The sequence below is a fragment of the Chlorocebus sabaeus genome, chromosome 11 (genome assembly GCF_047675955.1).
Source record: "Chlorocebus sabaeus isolate Y175 chromosome 11, mChlSab1.0.hap1, whole genome shotgun sequence".
NCBI classification, from domain to species: Eukaryota; Metazoa; Chordata; class Mammalia; order Primates; family Cercopithecidae; genus Chlorocebus; species Chlorocebus sabaeus.
In genome coordinates, this window is record NC_132914.1 from 106,585,533 (window position 1) to 106,601,120 (window position 15,588).

A 15,588-nucleotide genomic window follows, 5' to 3' on the forward strand; every position below is an offset into this window, starting at 1 on the left:
CTGGGGACCCCCACGAAATGGACATGAGCCCTCCTCCTTGGCAAATCATTGTGTTTGCTCATTGCCCTTGAGGGTTAAGGTGTGATGAACAGGAGGAGGGCCACATAAGCAGGTCCCACACGTTTGATCAGACTAGACTCCACTTTCAGAGTAGAATTCAGAGGTTCCAGTTCTGGGAAAAATGGAGCAGGCACACTCTACCCCGTCTTCCTCACTGACACTACAAAGTCAGGATGCGATGCACGCAGCAGCTAACTGTGGACTCAGAAGTAAATCGTAGCAGGTGGATGGGCGAACGACAGAATTTGGAGTAATGCCCAACGGTGAGTTTATTGTTTGCCGCTGCCAGCACTGATGCAACCTGAAACCCTGAAATGGCACCAGGACAGAAGACCTCCAGAAGGTCTCTAGTGGCCAGGGAGGCCACCGAGTCTAACAGCAGAGAGGCAGGAGGAACTGGTTTTCTTTCCTTTTTTTTAGATATGGGCTCTGGCTAACTAAGCTTTAAAATTTTAAGACTTATTTTTAGAGCTTAATAAGGAGCAAGGGGATTTAGAGACCACATGGTCTGATCCCAACTGTTTCCAGATTGGCAGACCAGGTTCAGGAGCGGCGTGTTCTTGTGTTTGTGAAGCTGGTTAGGGGCAGAGCCAGGATGGGAAGCCAAGGGCCTCTTTCTCTTTTTTGTTTTGAGAGCGTGTTGCTCTGTCACCCAGGCTGGAGTGCAGTGGCACAATCATAGCTCACTGCAGCCTTGAACTTCTAGGCTCAAATGATTCTCCCACCTCAGCCTCCCCAAGTAGTTGAGACTATAGGCATGCATCACCATGCCCAACTAATTTTTTTTGTTTTTGAGACGGAGTCTCACTCTGTTGCCCCAGCTGGAGTGCAGTGGCGCAATCTCGGCTCACTGCAAGCTCCGTTTCCTGGGCTCAAGCCATTCTCCTGCCTCAGCCTCCCAAGTAGCTGGGACTACAGGTGCCCACCACCACGCCCTGCTAATTTTTTGTATTTTTTAGTAGAGACAGGGTTTCACCATGTTAGCCAGGATGGTCTCGATCTCCTGGCCTCATGATCTGCCCACCTCAGCCTCCCAAAGTGCTGGGATTACAGGCGTCAGCCACCACGCCCAGTCACCCAACTAACTTTTAAAATTTTTTTGTAGAGATGGGTGTGATGATATGTTGCCCAGGCTGGTCTTGAACTACTGGGCTTAAATGATTCTCCCACCTCAGCCTCCCAAGTAGTTGAGACTACAGGCATACGCCACCATGCCCAGCTATTTTTTTTTTAATGTTTGGTAGAGACAGGGCTGTTGCTATGTTGCCCAGGCTGTTCTTGAACTCCTGGACTCGAGCAATCCTTCTGCTTTAGCCTCCCAAAGCGTGGGATTACAGGTGTGAGCCACCATGCTCAGTCCTTTTCTTTATTTTCTTGCACCCAGACCTGAGCATTCCTGTGGCAGCAACCAGAGCCTGCAGGAGTCAAAACTCTGAGGGAAGGAACCTTCTTTACTGATGAGAAGAGCTGTGGTCTCAGCAGGATTGGGTGAATCTGGTTGCTTTTTCTATCTTCATGCTGCTGGGCCCAAAATATAGGCACGGTCACAGAAAGTAGGTGGCAAAGCGGGAATAAGTAAACCCCCCAGCTTTCTGGCTGGCTGATCAGAAAAGGGGACTCCAGGGACGCTTAGAGAACTGCGGAGATTACAAAGGAAGAGGAGCTTGAGAAGCAACCTGTGAAGTTGTATATGAACTCCTAGACCCACACCCAGCTGCAAGATCTGCCCCTAAACCGCATAAGCAGACCCGAAAGAACTGAATGCTGCAAGAGATACTGCCCAGGACAGACGGGCCACAGCGTGGCACACAGCTGGGACAGATTTGAAGGCTGTGAAAACCAAACTGTCATTGCAACTACAAACTACAGAAGGCTGGTTAGAGCTTGCAGCCTGAGCCCAACTGGGTCAATTGCCTGCTAAAACAAAAACAGCAATGTTCTCCCTAGGATTTAAACAAGGCCTGGAGCCCTTTAACAATATTCAAAATGTTTAGGATACAATAAAAATTTCTCACTACACAAGAACCAAGAAATTCTCAACTCCTGTGGGAAATGACTCACAGATGCCAGTGCCAAGATGACACAAGGTTTTGGAATTACCTGACAAAGACCTGGCAGCAGCTGCTATTAACATGTTCCAGTAAATAAGGGTTAGAGCAAATGGAAACAAAGGGAGTCTCAGCAAGGAGATAGAAAAACCAAATAAGCACTTGAGAACTGATAAATACAATAACCAACAGCCCCAAACAAAAACACAACTTCCCAGTAGGGCTCAATAACAGACTGGAGATGAGAGAGGAGAGTCAAGTGACACGGACTGGGCGCAGTAGCTCATGCCTGTAATCCCAACACTTTGGGAGGCCAAGGTGGGGGGATCACTTGAGGCCAGGAGGTTGAGACCAGCCTGGGCAACATAGTGAAACCCAGTCCCTACAAAAATAAATAAAATGAGCCAGGTGTGGTAGCATGCACCTGTGGACCCAGCTACTCAGAAGGCTGAGGCAGGAGGATCACCTAAGCCCAGGAGTTCAAGGTTGCATTGAGCTATGATTGCGTCACTGTATTCAAGCCTGGGTGAAGGAGCAACTCTCTCTCTCAAAACACAAAGAGAAAAGAAAGAGGCCCTTGGCTTCCCATCCTGGCTCTGCCAATAACTAGCTGTACAAACACAAGAACACGCCACTCCTGAACCTGTCTGCTAATCTAGAAACAGTTGGGATCAGATCACGTGTTCTCTAAATCCCCTTGTTCCTTATTAAGCTCTAAAAATGAGAAGTCTTAATCTTTTAAAGCTCAATCAATATGATGACTCTCCTTTTAATACCCAAGGGCAGAGGCAGCCCAGGCATATTTTAAAAAATCAAACCATGACAGAATGGGGTCTAATTACAGGAAGAATTCACAGCCCTAAAAGAAACAGTTCACAGGAGAAAAGGGGTATGATGTCTTGCCAATGTGGAGAGAGAGGCAGATGATTCTGGTTCGCCCCCACCCCTGGGATCTTTGAAAGCAAAAAGAACCTCAGTGTTTTGCCCTTATCATTCTTTTAGGATAATTTTGAATGCTTAGGAATAAAATATGTTGTTCAATTCATCCTGTCAGTGCTGGGGACGTGGAGCAGATACAGACTGAGAGTGCCCGAGCTGATGGCCCTTGACGTGGCATGATGGCACAGGGGAGATCACCACACTACAATTCTGTGTATGGCTTAAATTTTAAATAATAAGTTAAAAAAGAGACTCTGGTTTCTACTTTGTGATGTGATTTTTTCTCATGTGCTTTTTGTTCGAGGTCAGCTACAGTCTCATGCAGAGCTGTGTACCCCCAAAAGCTGCAGGGACAGTAATAATGTGAGTAGGGAACCTACAGGCTCAGTCTCCTGAGCCTCCTGTGCGAGGGTGACAAGAGGCATGACCGTCAGCCCACAGCAGACCTGCTGCGTGTCACTGGATAGCCAGATTTCCCTTAGATAGGTTAAAGAAATGACAGTGTATAGTGTGAATTAAAAGTTTAAAAAGACAGAAAACCCAATTGCAGAGCCCCAAAAGGGCAGGCAAATTCAATTAAGGGGGGCCAGATCTCTAGCAGCACTGTGCAGAGCAATCCAGCTTTGTGGAATGGCACGGTGGGAGAGGTCAAAGGACAGGTCAAGCCTACTGGTTTGGAGAGGATGATATAAAAAGAGATCCCCAGAGTCCAGCCCAGTCAGGGAGTCAAGCGTGCTTGGAAGGAAGCCAGCAAGGTAGGGAACTAAGGAATGCCAGATGGACCCTACATTTGGCTCTTTGCAGGGTCTAAAAGATAAATATTTTAACGATGAGCAGTCACAAGCCAACCAAAGCATTTTAAAAGCGTTTCCCTCTGTATTGTGCTCAAGTGAAAGGAAGTTCTACAGGTGTATGTTTCAGAACAGCCACTCCAAACTGTCCTCTCGAGGCTCTTACCTTGGTCTGTTTCTTCTCAGTGGCGTAGACAATGGAGGTACAACAGACTTCAGCAATCTTTCGGCCCTGACCGTAAAAGGACCAGCAGCAGATTTCATCCCCAATGACATCCTTTATGAATAGGACCCTTCCGTTAAAGCGCAGAGACAGCTTATCAAACAGTTCAATGTTTTTCAACATATTGTCGTCAGAATTGCTGCAAAAGAGCATTTGATACGGTGACCACAAGCTGGTAAAAACTGCCATCATTTGCTGGGCCCTTCTACACGCAGGGCCTTACTGAGCCCACTTTCTCCACTATCTCATTTCAACCTCACACGAATCCCATGACAAATGCACTCCAATCTCAATCGCTCAAGAAGGACAGTTAGGATCAGAGAAATTAATTGCTCGAGGCTGAACCTAATCAATGGCAGACAGGCCCCCCAAAAGACAGCCCTGGTCCCTAAGCCTGAGTGCTCCTAACCATCGTGCTTGAGTGACAGCCTCTGGGCAGAGGCACCAGGTGGAGGAGAGCGCCTCACCAAGCCCCGCGAAGAGCAGAATGGCACTGCCCAAGGGAGACTCTGTATCCCAGGTCTTTTTAAAGATCTTGAGTAACCTCATTAAATCCTCCCGGCATCCCTCAAGTTCCCGAGTTAGAGCCACATGTTTTCAAGGGCCAAATGGCATTCTAGAAACCTGCATATATTGCTGGTGGGAATGTAAAATGGTGAAGCCACTTTAGAAAACAGTTTGGCAGGTCCTCGAATGATTAAACCTAGAGTTACCACATGACCCAGCAATTCTGCTCCTAGAGAAATGAAAAACATATGTCCACACGAAGACTGCATGAATGTTCATAACAGTATTAAAAAAATAGCCAAAAAGTGCAAACAACCCAGATGTCCATCAACTGATGAATGGGTAAAGAAAATGTGGTCCACACTGTGGAATATTATCCTGCCATAAAAAGAATGAAGTATTGATTCATGCTACAACATAGATAAACCCTGAAAACCTCTTAGGTAATCTCACTATGCTGAGTGAAGGAATCTGGTCATAAAAGGCTACATATTATGCAATTCCATTCATATAAAAATGTCCAGAACAGGCAAATTCATTAAGACAGAAAACAGATTAGTGGTTACCTAGGGCTGTGGGGTTGGGGAGGCAATGGCTGAGGGAAAATGGGGAGTGACTACTAATGAATAGAGGGTTTCTTTTCAGGCAGTGAAAAAGTTCTAAAATTAGATAGTGGTGATGGCCTCACAACGTGTGAATATACTAAAAACCACATATTGTGAATATAATAAAAACTGTGCACTCTAGAAAGATGCCTTTTATGATATGTGTGAATTATAGCTCAGAGTTATACCCCTGTATCCATCTGTCTACTTATCTATCCAGGCAGAGAGGTACAGAGGGGTCATCCTCATCTGAAGGTACAAAGAGGAGCTGGGTCTGGCTGGTGTGAGTGGAGGTTTTCCTAGTAAATGGAGCTGTCTTTCCCAGCCTTACCTGGTATATGAGTATTTGTTGTTACTTCTGTTGTAGAGCAACTTCACGGCCGGCTGTGGGTTGTTTTAAAAGAAGAAGATGAAGAATTATTTGGCAGGCAGGTGCAATGAACTACTGGCTTCCCATAGGGCTGGGGCCCTGCGCTGCAGCAGAAGAGGCAGACAAGCATAGCTTACTGGCTGGAGAGGGGGGACCAATAGCAGAGGACAAAAGATGACCTGTAGCTTCCCATTGTGAACCCATTCTCAGGCCTCACTCAGGCAATTACACATGTTTTTATTTCAAAAGTTATTCAGAAGAACCTCCATCATTTCTGGTAGCAAAAGAAATTCCATAAGGGTGCCTCCAACATACCTTATTTGAAGTCGCTATAAGTTTTTGTTCTTCCTTGGATGAGGTGATCACAGGGACCTTGCAGAAAGGCTCATAAGTATCTTTGTTCTGCTGGAACAAAACATGCTTTCAGCCTAGGAGGCCTGCCTAGCACTGCATTTTTAAAGCTGACCTGCTGGACAGACAGGCTCTGGCAAGGGGAGATGGGGCAGTCATGGCTGGGAAGAGAGGAGGATTCTTACCAACAATGAACTAGATGAGGGAGACAGGGAGATGGATTTCCCAGTAAGTCTGCTCTTTGGCTATGACCATTATAGGCCAGGATGCTGAGTAAGTATTAACAATGACGACCATTTTCCACAGCCCAGGAAGCCACTCAAAAATAAACCCTCGTCGTAGCAGCTAAAACGTGATTTAATCAAAAGCTCCTAAAACCCCACTACGATAGCTGCAGAGGAATTAAAAAAAGTATAAACCCATAAGGGGAAAAAGAATGGGAGAAGTGAGGTCAGCAGACCAGGAAAAAAAAAAAAGTCAAAAACTTGAGGCTGGAAAGGTCACAGGTGAGTGTTAACCAAGGAGAGGGGGAAAGCTGAAACCAGTGGGCGGGAGCACTGGGAAGATCCCCAAATCCATCTCTGTAACCACGCAGGCAGAAGAAAGGGCAACTTTCCCGCAGTGGTTTGCACAGTAGAGGACAGGGCTGAGCTGCGATTCTGAAAACGGGGGGAGAAGTGAACATCACACTAAGTGACGAGCAACCCCAGCTCCTTCCCCTTCCAGATCCCCAAAGGCAGCCGGCCAGGCCTAGACCCATCAGCAGGAGGACAGTAGAGGATTGCTCTTCAGGAACACCATCTGTCCCCCAAAATGGCTTACAGATTCTGATAGCTGGGGGTCCCGCTGAAAAAGTCTGCCTTATCACCACAATGCAGCCCAGTGGACAAGGACCATACATGCACAAACAAGCTTTCAGAGTCTCATTCTTTCAACAGACAGCCAAGCATCATCAGATTACATGTGAAAAGCCTCCTAAACATGAGAGCAAAATCAAAACAAAGAGAGGAAAAGAGGAGGAGTCAGATAATGAAGGGAGAAGAAAGAAAACAAATAGTATCATTGGACAGATGAGAGCAGATATGGCCTCAAGACCAGCACGCTGTGGAAAGCAGGGCATTCGGAGAGCAAGAAAAGGCTCTTAGAAGTTAAAAAGACGATAGCAGAAATGAAAATTTTGATAGAAGGGTTGAAAATATAAAGGTGAAAAAATAAACCTTCTGAGCAAGTAGAACAAAAGGATAAAGCCAGAGACACTAAGAGGAAAGAATTAGGAGGTCAGTCCTGGAGGTCTAACCTCAGACTAATAGAAACGAGACCCAGGGGCGTGTCTCCAAGACAAAGATGAAACAGAACCTCTGATGTGTCTGAGCACACCAGTATGAGACCGCTGAGAACATGGGGCTGAAGTAGGAACATATATTTAGAAAATCAAGTGAACAAAACAATGAGGCAATCCCTACCTCTGGCAAACTTACAGTTACAGAAGAAAGAAAATAATCATTGTACACTCTGTGGCTTAACTGTCAGCCATATTTATGCGTCATGATGTAAACTCTGAATTTAGCCAGAACTGTGATGAACTGTACCAGGAGAATGGGAGAAGGAAGAGTATGCCTAAGCTTGGTGGAGGTGGAGGTAGGGGCAGTGTGTGAGTTAAATTCTAGTTTTCTATAGTCATGCCAGTAGATAATGTCAAAAACTGAGAATTCAATAAAGAGCAGCACTGGCGAATTATGTGGAAACATAAATGTGAAAAGAAAAAACTGCTGAAAGAATTCACAGAGGTTACTGCAGGGGTGAAGGAGAGTAGGAGGGGGTATGGTGGTGTTTTTGATGTTAACCTTGCAGCACTATTTGACTTCTTGAAAGATGCATGTGCATTACTTTTAACAACGTAGTAACAATAAAAAAGTAAATGCTGCAACATTCAGTTAGATCTACAGTGAGTTCAGACTCTCAGAGTAGAGGTGGTGTGCAGCGTTATACGTACTGGTCCGGTGCGGGGCCAGACACGGATATGTGGTGTTGGGGAGGCCCAAACAAAGGCCTCACGCACACAGACCAGGTTCCTATGACAACCCAGACAATCCAAAGGGACACTTCTGATGCTCTGCCACATTGTAACTTTGTTTGAAATAAAGGGGTGTTGGCTATGTCTAGAAGCATTTTGGTTTTGTGGGATTTTACTGTCACCAGACCTGACCCCAATGGTCCTGCTCTGTCCAGCTAAGGAGTGAGGGGTGTCTGTCTGTAGAGATTATGCTGAGCTCCCAACAATGACTTTTGGGACTAGAGTAACCCTAAGATTGGTCCCGAACACTGACCAAGTTTTACACAGCGGGGTTCGCTGCTAAAGGGTTGAGATGTACACATGAGAAGATCCAACAGCATGGGGGCTGCAAGGACTGAGACAGTAGGTGGCCTGCTGTTCCAGGGAGGCCTCCCAGGGGTCACTCTGACTGAAGGAATCGGGCTCCAGGGCAAACTCATTAACTCTCACAACATCTCAGTCAGACAGAAACCGTCCCCGTTTTGCAGAAAGGGAAAATGAGGAAGGCAGGTAGGCTTGGTGCCTCTCCGCCCATATGGGAAGAAAGGGTGATGCCTACTTGTAGGGCCGCCTGGCACTCTTCCACCAGGCCTTGGACCAGGTAGTACTTGGCTTCTGCTAGCAGCTCCTCGATCTCCCGGCGGCTCTCGGGTAAAGGCACCGCCCCGTCTCGAAGGTAGTTGAGTATCGTACCGAAGTGCTTCCCACAGCGGTCAATGAGGATCCAGCCTGCAGGGGGAGGAGGCAGGGGCTGGTTACATGGGCCCTCCTCTCGTGGGAGGCCCTGAGCTGAACTGGGGTGTCTCTCAGCTCCCTCTACCTCCCAGTGGAGAGTGGGACTGCCTGGAGAGTGGCAGCCTCACCTGCCCACCTACCTGTCCAGTAAGGGCTGAGGAGGCCCCTACAGCCTCCAGGCCCTGCTGACACGGCCACAACCCCAGGTAACCCTGATCTGAGGCTCTGTTGTACATCCCGACTCTTGAGGCCCAAAAGTACACTTCTGAAGTACCCTCAAATATCCCTTAGACAAGGACATCCAAGAGGGGCTTGTGTACCACACCTGGGTAAAACAGGTCCAAATGGCCGCATCCCCAGGACAGAAGAAAGACTTCTGGGGTAAAAAATAGCTACTTCCTCTTTCTACAAAGCTTCCCTCAAACTGTCACGTAACAGAGCCATTTCTAAGAATGCACAAGCCTCACCCTTGCAGACTGTGACCTTTGGCTCCCAAGGCTGAGCCCCAGACACTGACCAGCACCAACACAGGAAGTCCTATTCCACAACTTCCTGCACCAAGCACTTAGTGGCTACTGAATGACCAAGACAGACCCCACCCTCAAGCAGCTCGGTCAACACGGGGAGACAGAACCAGCTTTTATTGGATATGGAAAAAGGTCCCAACTGCTGACCAAATCCAGGCACTGTGAAACATTCTTGGGGGTGGGGGCCAGGAAAACTCCCTATTCTGCTGCTCACTGTCCTTTCTAATTTTGTCACTGAGCCGACATTCCTCCACTAGAGATCCTAAGGGTTTTCAGAACCCCTCTACTGAAATGCAGTGTCTCTGGGAGTAGTATTTGGAGAAGACAGGACTGCAGCCTAGGAGGAGGAAGTACCAAAAAGGGAGGCAGGAATGGAGCAAAGACCAAGTATCTCCCAACAGCAAATGTGAGCCTCTGAAAAGAAGCCAGACTGATGAGAGGGTGAAGTCGAGGCCTTCTGACAAGCAGGGCGACCTCAGGCGAGGGGTGTCCCCATGGCTCCTGCCCTGCATTACAGGTGGAAAATGCCTGTGCCGTGAGGAGGCTTCAGTAGGAATCGGTCACTTTATGCTCCCACCTTCCTCCCCACTTTGGGAGAAGGGCCAGCATTTCCACTCCTAACAACACTGCGCCCTGCTCCACATCCTCCTCAGATTGGGCCCTACTGATCCTGGGCCTTGGATCAGTGGCAGAGGCCAGCAGAAGTTGACAGCAGCAAACGCATCTTTTTCACAATCCAAAGTCATAAGTCGGCCCGATTTCCCTTACCCCTTAACCTGGCAAGTCCAGTCCCTGCCAAGTGCCCTCTCACGGTTTTAGGGCACAGTTTGGTATTCTTTGCGTCATTTGCCAGGAAAGTTGATAATAGGGCCGTTTCCAGGTTCCCCTGATGAAACAGCTCAGCCTAAAGTTCCTGGGCCTTTTCTTAAAGGAACGGTCTCAGCCCTCCAGCGGCTTCCACTTCCTACTTCCACACTATTCCAATTTCCTGAGTAGGTGGGAAGAATACCCCAACTTGGGGAAAATGCAATACAAATGTGTAGCCCTGAGTCAACTCCTGGTTTCAGGGAAGAAAGAGGCCTTCCCAGGCATAGTAAATCACATCACCCTGATAATGACTTCCAAATGTGATCCCACCCCACTTCTTTCTACATCTGAGACAACAAAATACGGAATTAATATCTTATGCAACCCAGATGCCTCCGGGGCCAGTAAGCAGCATACATGAGTGCAGCTGGGCGGGGCTGAAGCTGGGGCTGACAGGACAGCATTTGCCCTGCCCCCAAGAGGGGCAGGCTCTTCCCACTCCAGCCAAGAGTGGCCAGGCAGGAATGTGGGCCCAAGAGCTGTGAGCTCTGGTGTTCTATGCAATGCCAGAAACGCAGATTTTTCTGTGAATTCCCTGATTTTTAAAGGATGGTAACTAATTAAAACAAAACAAAACTGTCATCAACCCACCACGAGGCAAACAAAACACATCTGCAGGTGAACTGGGCCTGCAGTCTACCAGCTTGAGGCCTCTGTGCTGCCTACACCAAGTACGTTTCTCTCAGAAGGCTGACAAGGCACAGAAAGACTGTATTACCTTTCCACCAGTTCTTTTTTGAGGGGAGCTCATTCCCTTGCATTTTCCACGGATAAAACAGAGGCTCAGAGGGGTTCAGCGCCATTCCCAAGCAGAGGCGGCAGGACTAGACCACAAATAAAAAGTAAGGCACTCATAGGAAAACTCCTTTCACCAGAATTGAAAAGATAAATAGAATTCAACTCAGCTGCGCAGCGGAGGAAGCTTCCATGCTCTGCCTTTGATGCCTGTAGAACTCAGTTGCTTGGAAGACCCAGGGCCCTGAAATCAATTATCCAAGTGACAGCCCAGAGTTCCCATAAATGAACAGGCAGACCGTGACACTGGGCTCCGGCTCAAGAATGCCGTCAGGAAATGCTTGTGGCGAAGGAATCATACTTTGGACAAATAAGGGCAAGGGAGCCAGGCACACTCTCCAGGAGGTTTCAATCAGCATTTTGACTTTAAGATACTGTGGTTGCTTTCAAAGCAGGAAGTGATCCCTTTGAAAGTCAGCTCAAATGCCTAGCATGTAGAAAGGCAAATGGAAGTCAAGCAGCTCCTCACATGTGGGGGGTCTCTCTCCTGCTGCCACGGGGCACGAGGGCTATTTAGGAAGGCTGGCCAACTCAGGGCAGCCTGTCATCCCACGACCCATTAGGCAAGGCTGGAGAGCAGAACTGACCGGGACCACACTGGGCGGCACTGGACTTGGGCTCCAGGACGTCCTCAGCACAGCACAGCAGTTCAGTGTTGGAAACCCAGCTCTGATACCTTCTTGCTGGATGACACTGGTGCTTCATTTTACCTCTGTCTAGCAGTTTTCTCTTCTACAAACGATCTCACAGGGTTGAGATAAAAACACGATGAAAGAACGTACAGAAGGCACACAGCACAATGCTGGGTCTACCAACAGCACTCAAAAGCAGCTATGGGTCTTTGACAATCTCATCTCTCATGATTATGGCTGGAAGCAGAGCAGCAGCGTCCAGAGGCAGCAAGTTCCAGCCCCCAGGACGGAGTTGGTGTTGCTTTCAGTGAGTGACCCAAAGGAAGTGAAGGCTGCTCTGGGGGTCAGGGAGATTGGGCCACTAGGCTCCCCTCCTCCCCGCCCCGTGAGCATACGATGTGCTTCCTCTCTCCCTGGATGTCTGACCTCTCCTTTCCCTTCCCCCACCGCCTCCAGAGAACCTTCACTGACCTCTTCGCCATCCTAAGGTATTTATACTCTACTTTTGTGCTTTGCAAACACCCCTGATCATAAATGCCACCCAAGGTACTTGTGAAAAATTCAGATTCTAGGAACCTGCCTCATACCTGATCAGAATCCCGAGGGCGGCATCTCCAACCTGAGCACTCTTGACATTTTGGACCAGATAATTCTTAGTTGTGAGAGGCCGCCTCGTACATTGTAGGGTATTTAGTTGCATCCCTGGCCTCTACTCACTCGATGCCAGGAGCACCACCATCCCCAAGATGGGACAACCAAAACTGTCTCTGGACATTTGCTAAATGTCCCAAAAAATCACCCACTGGTTGGGCATCACTGAGGTAGATCAAGGACCTAAGTGTAAAAAAGCAATTTAAACTTTGAGGTATCAAAAAGCCCTATTAAAAAAGCTCAGACAAGTCAGACTGGGAGAAGATATCTACAGCAGACCCCAAAGAAATAGGATCCAGAATATGAACTTCTACAAAGTAATAAGAAAAACACAAATGTGTAAACAAGATGCAATCCAGCAGTTAAAAGATTAAACTCAAAAGACCAATAAGCATAAAAACATGCTCAATGTACCAGACATTAGGAAATACTGAATAAAACAAGGTACCATATCATACTCACCAGATTTGCAATAATTAAAAGGTTGGACAGTGCCAAGGGTTGGCAAAACCAGACTTCTGCAGGGAGTAGAAGTTGCCATAACCACTCCAGAAGGGACTCCTGCAATATCTAAGGGAGTAGAAGGTGCTGTCCCAATTCCCCTCCCGGGAATAAACTCTAGGGCTGAGCTCCCAACAGTGGGTAAGATCTTAAAACCACAGCCCCTGAGATGGCTGGGTGGGGTCTAGGGAGTCCAGAGCCCCGCATTTGCCGAAGTGAAAATATGATCGTCTTCATGTGCCATGATGTGGCAAAAGCTGAGCAGCATCACACAGAGCAACTCCCATGCTCGGGGAAAGTGTTCAAGGATGTTCACATTCCTAGCAGTGAACACCACAAACCCTCTACATGATCATCAACAGAATATGGCTCCAGCAGCGGCTGTATGCTTCTAGAATGGACACTCTACCATCAGGAAATGTGTGAACGAGAGCTATTTAGTTGTGGATTGATCTCACAAGCATAATGCTACATAAGCAAAAGCAAAACAGATACAAACTGTACAGCACCATTGACATCACGTTTAAAAGCACACCAATAGCGCCTTGTTTAGGGACACGCACAGCTATAGTAAGAGTAATACCTGGAAAGATCGACACCTGTGGTTCTCAACGCTGGTTGCACACTAGAATCACCCAGACAGCTCTTCAACATCCTACTGCCCAGGCCACACCCTGGCTGGGACCCAGGCACCAGTACTGACCTCCTCAGGTGACTCACTCTGTAGCCAAGGTTGAGATACACCTAGTGACCCCAAATGCTTACCTTTGGAAGGGAGAGGGACAAACAGAGAAGATACAGAGGGGCCCCACAGGTACAGGTCATACTTTATGCCTGGACTGAGCCTGGTGGCACAGGTGAGTTTGTTGTATTATTGACAACTTAAAAGCTCTGAGGTACTTCGGAATTTTACAAAAGAGCATCATCATGGAAGGCAGAAGGGCTGGAGATCTCAGGGAAGCGCTCAGGAACTGCAGTTTTCCCATGGATCAGACTGATTTCTAGGGGAGGTGCAATCACAAAATGAATGACTCTTCAATCTAGGGTACACACTCATTCCAAAATACATTAGCAAGACATGAGAAAACATACAACGGGGGGAAGTATCGTGCCAAGCAACAGGGATGAAACAAACACTACAGGCAAATGCTGAACGGATGCATTGTGAAAGGCACTACCTAAATCTGTGAACCAATGGCGACGCTGACAACGAGTCAGGTGAAAATTCTAGCACTGTGGGAACTGAACCTTTCCGGGAAGAGTCTGGGAAGGGCATGCTCACTGCCGCAGTGTCCTCGTCTTCTCAGAAAAGCCATCCCATGGGGGTAGTGTGGAACTGCAGCATGCTCATCCCAGAAGGACAAGGCACGCAGCCTCTCCTGACATGCTGCTAAGACCTGCTTCTCTGTAGCCCCTCAGCAACACTCATCCCCCCAACATTTACTCTTAGAACAAAAGCCATAATTGACAGTTCCCATTTACTGAGTTCTCCCAACATCTCAGGCCCTGTGGCAAGTGCTTTCTCATGTCCTCACTCAATCCGCAACTCTGCAAAGCATTTTCATTCACAACTGGGGAAGGAGGAAAGAGCTTCAGAGAAAAAGCCACTTGTCCAATGTCATATGACCAGTAAATGGCAAATAGGCCAAAATTAGCACAACATGTAGACAGGGCTCCATAAATGTTGACTGTGACTGTGATATGCAGCAGAGCCGGGACTTAACCCAGGCCTGGCTAACACCAACACCCAAGTTCTTCTTGGTTTAGGAGTTACCTGCACACAGTACAAAACTCAAACAGGTAGAAGGGTCCGGAGCAAAAAGGAGACTATTCCCCCCATGCTGGATGCCAGGTCCCCTCTCCTGAAGCAATCACTTTCTTGGGCAACATGACACATCCCCTGTTCAGAACCTTCAAAGCCCTTGTCCTTTAACCAGCAAGCTGTACTGCTGGCTTCACTGTCTGGCTGAGCTGCACTTGGCATTTCTGCCTATTTGTAGCAAACTTCATTGCAGCTGACAGGCTTCCAGCCTGTAGGCCAGGATGGAGCTGCAAGATGCAGGCAGTCTATCCCAATTTGTAGACCCAAGAGTGCATTTGAGGCAACCTGCAGGCCATGGGTCAGGCTGTGCATTGCTATCTCCAAGGACCAACAGGATCGCTCTGCCAGGCACGGACAACGGCTAGAAGGCCAGATACCCAGCCTACTATCCCAGGCCTTCACGAGGGCCCCCACCAGAGGGCTTTAGCACAAAGCCAGCAGTTAAATCGTAAGGATGCCACACTCAAACGATCTGGCCTGGGACCAGGCCCACATCTAGCCATGCACAGCAGGCAGTAAGAGCCAGCAAGTCCTGGGTTCAGCAGCTTCACCTTTTCTAGTCCCACCAGCTGTTGAAAAAGCATTTCACCTCTGAGATGGGGACTCCTCACTTAAATGGCAACAACAGTATCCACCCCTGGAATGGTTATGGTGAGGATTAAATGAAACAATACCCACTGGCCACATGTGGTGGCTCACGGCTGTAACCCCAACACTTTGGGAGGCTGAGGTAGGAGGATAGCTTAAGCCCAGGAGTTCAAGGCCAGCCTGGACAACATAATGAGGCCCTATCTCCACAAAAAATTCTAAAAAATTAGCTGGGTTTGGTGGTGCATGCCTGTAGTCCCAGTTACACAGGAGGCTGAGGTGGGAGGATTGCTTGAGCCCAGGAGATGGAGGCTGCAGTGAGCTATGATGGCACTACTGCACTTCAGCCTGGGTGACAGAGCAAGACCCTGTCTCAAAAAAAAAGAATGCCCCATAAAGTGCCATACCATGAGCTTTTCATAATCATATGAAGCAGGGGCTGAGCTCCAGTGACATGAAACAAGCCACAGTTTGCAGTGTCAAAATGACACTGTGTCCCCCGAGAACCTGGGTTTTCCAGGCA

General features: G+C 48.0%; 1 protein-coding gene across 3 annotated transcripts in view; it reads right to left on the reverse strand.

The window, feature by feature from the left end:
* The window catches only part of KCTD10 (potassium channel tetramerization domain containing 10), a 29,461-nt gene that overhangs the window by 4,056 nt on the left and 9,817 nt on the right, over window positions 1-15,588 (reverse strand). Inside the window, exons 1-5 of one of the 3 annotated variants that reach the window (XM_008004631.3) lie at window positions 10,795-11,451; window positions 8,507-8,676; window positions 5,859-5,948; window positions 5,505-5,557; window positions 4,005-4,200 (exon numbers count right to left, since the gene is read on the reverse strand). In XM_008004631.3, the coding sequence (XP_008002822.2) occupies window positions 4,005-4,200; window positions 5,505-5,557; window positions 5,859-5,948; window positions 8,507-8,676; window positions 10,795-10,879 (594 nt within the window). In that variant the 5' untranslated portion in view covers window positions 10,880-11,451. Of the gene's footprint in view, window positions 1-4,004; window positions 4,201-5,504; window positions 5,558-5,858; window positions 5,949-8,506; window positions 8,677-10,794; window positions 11,452-15,588 lie in introns of those variants that run through there. The other 2 variants (XM_008004628.3, XM_008004632.3) reach the window with 2 other exon arrangements.